The sequence below is a fragment of the Morone saxatilis genome, unplaced genomic scaffold (assembly GCF_004916995.1).
Source record: "Morone saxatilis isolate NCDOM2014 unplaced genomic scaffold, NCSU_SB_2.0 Contig16, whole genome shotgun sequence".
In the NCBI taxonomy this organism is placed as follows: Eukaryota; Metazoa; Chordata; class Actinopteri; family Moronidae; genus Morone; species Morone saxatilis.
This window is the reverse complement of record NW_023339718.1, coordinates 25,410,549-25,417,232: the sequence shown is the minus strand read 5'-3', so window position 1 is coordinate 25,417,232 and position 6,684 is coordinate 25,410,549. Positions and strand designations below refer to the sequence as shown.

Below are 6,684 nucleotides of genomic sequence, written 5' to 3'. Positions count from 1 at the left end.
GTTAGAAAGTTGCCAGCATGATTATTGGAATTTTAAAATAGGCAAACAAGAACGGAATCTTTGTGGAGTGCCAAGCAAGGACATGTGTCTTTTCAGGGGTCAACCAACTATATTGATAATTGATTTCATTAGAGAAATCAGCAGAAAGGAAGGTGCATGGGAAAGGCGTGATGGTTTCCCAACCTCGCGTCCAACGGCCATTTTCCTCTCTGACTGACAGTGGGAAGTCGTTGTGATGTACTTGCATCTTTGGATGGTACCTAGACGCGGCGCATGTCTAGAATGTGGGCTGTTCCTGGATATTGATCCCTGACTCATGATTTTTCATGGCGTTACACCATGGATAAAATGGCGTACATGCAAATGCTAACATTATATTTAAGTTCCATTTGTACATACAATAGTTGACAGTCACTTCTCTAAGAAATAGCAGTGGGATACATACCTAGCTGATGTCATCCTACATCTCAGGTGGCCTTTCATTGGGTACAGCTGTTGGCACTCTACATGTTGAATCATCTGTTATTACAGGGACTTTTCATATACCATATTGTGTGTGGACTCTATATTTGTTATTTATTTGTTGGAAAGTTTGCAGCTTGTCTCCAGCTTTAGCAGTGTAAGCAGCAGTGGGTACTCTTTGGGTCTGATGCACAGCTCCTCATGCCTGCTGTTAATTGAGTCAGTCTGTTAGCGTGGTTCCTGTGTGACACCCCATAGTTTGGCAACAGCAAAATTCAAGACTGCCACAAAAAGACTATTCAGTGTATTGGGCATCAGGCCCAGACTCCTGCACCCAGCCAACTGACCTCTCACCTCTCACCTGCATGACCTGGAGAGAAACCAGGACCGTATAAACTGAGTATGAGAGGATACGAGTTGTTTATTTTGACTGAGCCAAATGGTCTCGTAAACCTTTAGTAGTTTTTGTAAAATGTTCCAACTAAACCAAAGACAAAGGGGTGTCTTACAAAACAAAGTACCTATTAAAGTGACCACTGAACAGATGAATTGTGGTGTGATAATTGTAAAAGATAGTACTGTTAGTTGTTTGGGGAGGTGCTCCACAATCCGGGTGAGGAGGTCCTTGGTGGGCTTCTCAGAGCAGAGCAAGACTAGGTTTACATTCTTGTCCCCACGAAGAAGCAAGCCTTTGGCCAGAACTCCAACCCTCATCACTCCCTTCAGGGCTCTAGACAGTTACACAAGGAAGATGGGAAAGCAAAAGAGCATAACAAGAAACAATTAAAATGTCATCATTCTGAAAATGGGACAACATCCAAATACAAAATCTCATTGGCTTGTTAAAATGAACAATGTGTATTACTGCTTGAAAGAAAAAAAGAATATGACTCATTTGTGTTCTGAACAGCCAATCTGAAAAGCGCTCACATTGTTGTGTTTGGAGGAAAGATGAAATGAGCTAAGCAAGGCAACCCGTCACTCACTTCTGCTGTTAACTACATTTACAGAGTTCTGCACCAGTTTGGGTGATGGGTAACCACAGTAGTACATGGAGTGAATACAAATACATTTATATTCATTCACAAAAGCTGGTAAAAATGAAATGGAAGCAGGCAGTTCATAAATCCGTTATAAAACAGTTTCATCATGTGCAATTAAACATCTATTCAGTGTATGTGAGGTTACACAGGTTTTTGGCTGAGCTCAAGTAACAGAACACTCTGAGATGATGGTGTGTAGCCCATGCACTTCAAGTTCAAGCCATGGACAGATGCAAAACAATGCCACGACAGTAAATACTGTAGGAAAACCAACAGTCAAATAGTCTACATCTCCAAATGGGGTTTTGATTATAGCTTAAAATATAAAAGTCATGTGCTTAACTCGAAATGATTTTTCTGTATAAACTGTGAATCTTTGGAACAGCTCACAAGAAGAAACGGGCAGGGACGGGTATGCAAGACGGGACCTTTGCAGGACGTTTCAGAGTAGGGCATTTTCTTGAGGACATGAAAATGTTTTTCTATGCAAAAGGAAGAATGCTTATAACTTAACTCCATACTACAGTTATAAGCAGCCCAGATATCGCACCTGTCTTTAGTTGTCTCTTTCTTCTCTTTGTCCTCTTCCTTGGCCTTGTCCTGGTCTGTAATTATGTCTGAGACCAGTTTGAGGGCACGTTCTGTGATTGACACAATCTTCTGGATAGACTGGAGTTCGTCTTCTGAGGGGTAGATGGCTGCGTGCTTGGTCATGACGTAGCGGTCGTCTGAAGAATCGGGCCGACGTGGGGGCTGAGAGCAACAGAGAAAGGGTGTCATTTTATCTAGGTGATGATGCACTGAACTATCGTTAACATTTCAAAGAGATTCTTGTTGAGATAATGGCTTTACAGTCCGAGTATTCATATTTTACTACTGACTGACTTTGTAAAATAAAAAAATAAAAAAAATAAATCAGACAATTTGTCTCCCGTAACTTTAGTTTCTTTTTTAACCACACATTAGGAAGTGAATATGGGATTTTAGTGGAATGCTCCAGAAGCAAAAGCACAATCATCTTCAGAAAGAGTCACTTCTTTGTAGACAGAATGTCAGCTTGAATCGTTTACTTCAAAATAGGTTTTGAACCAAAATTATTGAGGGGAATGAATCTTATATTTTATTAGACACAAACAGGACCTCCCTAGCATTATTTTCTTTGGACCCTTTCCCTAAAAAAACTGCAATACTCAAATATCGTGAGGGAATAAATTTAACAACATGATACAGACACTTATTCATACAATAAATCTCAGCAAATATGCTAGCAATATGCTGAGCTGCACAGGCACAACCATAAAGCCCTACCACAGGACCCGGAGGCTGCAGGCCAGGCATGCCGGGCCGGACACCAAGTAGACCAGGAGGCCCCTGCGGATACCCGCCGTCTGGTAAACGACGTCGCTCGTCCCAGTGGTGCTGCTCCTCCTCCATACGTCTCCAGTACATGTCTTCTTCATAACGCCTGAAAATATAAACACAGCTTGTCAAAAGCTATCTACTGGACTTTGGATTCTTGAAAACATTTTGCCTCTCACCCAAAAGTCTTATTAAGCTCTGACTTAACAGTGGGGAGTCCCAGTTGTTCAATACGTTTAACGTAATTTACACCTTCTCGAGACAGGTGAACCAACAACCCAGTTAGGCTGTGTTTGGGCTAAATTCACCCTGTGTTCAAAAATGTAAAATAAATGCTAATGCAGAGGATTGTGGCAAAACACAAAAACACATTGGTTGTGGAGTGCGCCGTCTATCCCGTTGCTCCCAAATGTCCCATAGGTGTTATATTGGATTAAATCAGTGCCTTGTATGGATCCATCTGCAATCATGAAATACCATCATTTCTGCAGTTGTTTCCCTTTGAACGTTCACCACTCTGCATATAAAGACTGCCTACAAAGACCAGAACTGTACCGCATCTCCATTCTCCAGCGCTCCTCCTCCTCTCTTCTTCTCCAGTACTCCTCCTTCTGCATCTGCTTTCTCATCTTCTCTTCCTGAATTTTTCTGGCTCTGATGCTGGGCTTGACCTCCACCTGCAGATCTGGGTTCACCTTTTTCTGCAAGACAAAAACATGTAAACAGTTTCATGGGTGAAATATAGAATATGGAAATAAGAAAACTCCCTTCAGATGTATATTGGACTTGAATGTCCCAATGGCTTGAAGTTAAATGTAAAGCAAAATGAGTACTTATGATTGCCGTCATTGCCATCAATAAAAGGAAAAGTGAAGGTTTAAACATTTGGCAGGCTCCATATTTATCAAGCATCTCAGAGTCATCCTAGCAAATTAGGCAGAAAGTTTGACTAGGACTTCTACCTCAGAGTAGAACATTAAGAGTTAATTAATGAAGCTTTTTCCTGAATGCATGTGTATGTGCCTCGATTACATAATTATTTGAGATGTATGATATAATGGACCAGATGCATTGGAGCATCATGCGCCTCCAAGAATCTGATACTGTGCAAGCCCTCCATGCCACTGATAAACGCAAGGTAATACCAATATTCTAACCTCACTCACTTCAGAATGGTCAATGGTCTACACCAACCACAATGTGTGCAAGTGTGACTTATCATTGATGACTTTCCGTGTACATGTTAGTTCACCTCTGCAGCTCTCAAACAGGATGACTTTTCTATGTTTCCCAAATTTCTTAACTCAAATGTACACTATAGGACAAAATATGCCTCACTCTCAGAACTTAATTTCCTGTTTTGAGACACTTGATAAATACATTAGCAGGCATTAAAATTCTGTTGAGATGAGCAAGACATGTCAGCTACAAACCTTGTACTGCAGGCGATGTCTCCGACCTTTTAGATGCATTTCCTTTGCATTTGGATCATTGAAACTACATTCACACAGCTTGCAATGGAAGCGGATGACTTTGCCTTCATCGTTTCGGACCTAGAAAGCAGTTACACATATTACAGACAGGATTTGAATGTATTTCTGCTCAGTAAGTTTGTGTTGGTCGGTCAAAACTTACTTCCTCAACATAGTCGTGACCGACAGGCTGGACGTCACTCTGCAGTGCAGCCAGGGCCGACGTGGACAGAGAATCTGAAACTTCAGTCTTGGGGTCTTGAGAACCTGAAGAGGGTGTTGCAGGCTTAGAAGCCTCCACTTTCGCTTCTGCTCTGACCTCTTCCATTTTTGCTGTAGTCTGTAATTTATTTCCACCTGCAGTGGAGAAATGAGACCATTTACAATGCTACTGCTGAACCTTGGTCTAAACAGTCCTAAATAACAAAAATACAATGTGTTAACAGGTGGCTCTGTGAGGAGGAATTATCTGATGGAGTAGTGGTTAATATGGTTGACATGACAACCATAATAACCTACTTGCGAATTAATTCCCTAGTTTACAGCTCAATACAGCTAAACAACAGAGCCAGTAATATAGCTAATAACTACAACAACATTCTAGCTAAATGTTCTACAGACTGATAAATAAATATTCTTTAACAAGTTAATAATTTTACATTGTCAACTAATTCTAGCTGACAATGCTGCTTATTTTGTCTCACTCTGTGCTGCTTGCAACAGTGCACTATACTAGACACATTGTGATATGTCTGTGATAAGCCAATATAACTAGTGGCTAAATTATTTCATGAATTTCATGAAAAGGATCAAGTGAGACAGTAAGCGCGATGTGTTTACTAACCAACAAAATTAATCTTTGGGGTGTTGACTTTCTTCCCAGCTACGGCAGAGTTGGCAGCAGAAAGGCTGTTGGCTAATGGGTTCTTGACGCCTGCCACACCACTGCTGACTATGTTGACAGGTTTCAGGTAGGGGGGGCTGGAGCTGGTGGCAGGGGAGGAGGAGGCAGCCATGCACAGAGAGCTGCTGGTGCTGGAACTGCTCAGTGTAGCCGTGGTGGTCTTGCTGGGCGCAGCTGTGGTAGAGGAAGATGTCTGAGTGACCATGCTGGGCTCTGTAGAGGGAATGGGCTTACCAAGTTTGGTATGAAGCTTTACAACCTGGAGAAGAGAATTCAGAGGAGAGAAAGAGCATTTTCACCAAGTATGAGGTGTTTATTTAATGACCATGCAGCAAACTACTGACTCCCAACAATTTGAGTTTACATTTTCTTTCTAAAAGTTGCAATCTATAACTACAGATTTTTTGGTGTGTAGACTTCATCTCTCTGTTTTTCTATTCTGTCTTCTGTCTGTTTTATCCCTTCCTTCTCTGCAGAGTTCCCACTCATGTCCATACCTTCTGGTGCTTGGCTCCACGGATATGTGCAGCATAGGCGTCAGCACCAGTGCAGGAAACATCGCAAAGTTCACAGCGGAGCTGGTTCTGAGCATTGCGGGCCAACACCCCTCCACCACTACCACTGCTGCTGTTGCTCTGGGAAACCTTCAGTGCAGCTTCCTTCTTCTTGTGCTTCTGGCCTTCCAGATGCTCCTTGTAAGTCTAAAGCATTCAATGTTCAGAGGGAGACACAGCCATAAGTTACTTTGAAACACTGACGTTTTTATTTTTGTAGCCTAAAAAAGTAAAAGGCACAGTGACTAAATCATTAGACTACATTCAGCCAAAGTTTTCTCTACTCAACTGTGCTGAGGAAATTAAAAGCAACCATATACATCTGAACCAAAATCTGCTCTTTGGGAACAGTCCTAGAACAGTTGAGCAAACCTTGGTCAGAACCTCAGTCTACTTTCTCCTTTCCCCTTCAAGAGATACATCTTAGAGAAAAGATATAACGATACTGCATCTTAAAATACACTTCATATCATAATGTGCATCCTACTTGATTTTACTGGGATTCACTATGTATTAATTTACATTACATTAAGGAATGACCCTGTGGAGTCCTGTGGGATGACAATACTAGGGGCACAATAGAGAGAGAAAAAAAAAAAAAAAACAGTAGACACACCTACTGTGTAAGAACAAGGTATATTGAGAAGCTTGGCTGCACTTACGCGTGCGCTTAGCACATTTGACAAAATAGTGTCACTGCACTCACCTGCGGGCCAGCACAGCTGATCTTGCAGACGTCGCAGTAGTGGATCTGAGGGGGTTTGGGTGGCTGCTTGGGCCGAAGCTGCTTAGTCTGAAAAGGGGGTTTCTTGGTGAAAGTGTTCCCCGTCCATGCTGCTGTCGCTGCTACAGCAGCCACTGCCTGCTTCTGCTGCTGCTGTTGCTGCTGC

At 42.1% G+C, this 6,684-nt stretch overlaps 1 protein-coding gene across 3 annotated transcripts in view; it reads right to left on the bottom strand.

Moving 5' to 3' along the window:
• zfr (zinc finger RNA binding protein) overlaps positions 1-6,684 on the bottom strand; it is a 20,904-nt gene that overhangs the window by 7,417 nt on the left and 6,803 nt on the right. For 2 of the 3 annotated variants that reach the window (XR_004796611.1, XM_035658213.1), the window contains exons 7-15: positions 6,501-6,684; positions 5,738-5,941; positions 5,181-5,499; positions 4,500-4,693; positions 4,298-4,417; positions 3,420-3,565; positions 2,814-2,970; positions 2,056-2,258; positions 1,042-1,192 (exon numbers count right to left, since the gene is read on the bottom strand). Coding sequence is in view for 2 of the 3 variants with exons in the window: in XM_035658213.1 (XP_035514106.1) it covers positions 1,042-1,192; positions 2,056-2,258; positions 2,814-2,970; positions 3,420-3,565; positions 4,298-4,417; positions 4,500-4,693; positions 5,181-5,499; positions 5,738-5,941; positions 6,501-6,684 (1,678 nt within the window). In the remaining variant the exon portion in view is untranslated. The remainder of the gene's footprint in view (positions 1-1,041; positions 1,193-2,055; positions 2,259-2,813; positions 2,971-3,419; positions 3,566-4,297; positions 4,418-4,499; positions 4,694-5,180; positions 5,500-5,737; positions 5,942-6,500) is intronic. The other variant, XM_035658214.1, reaches the window with a different exon arrangement.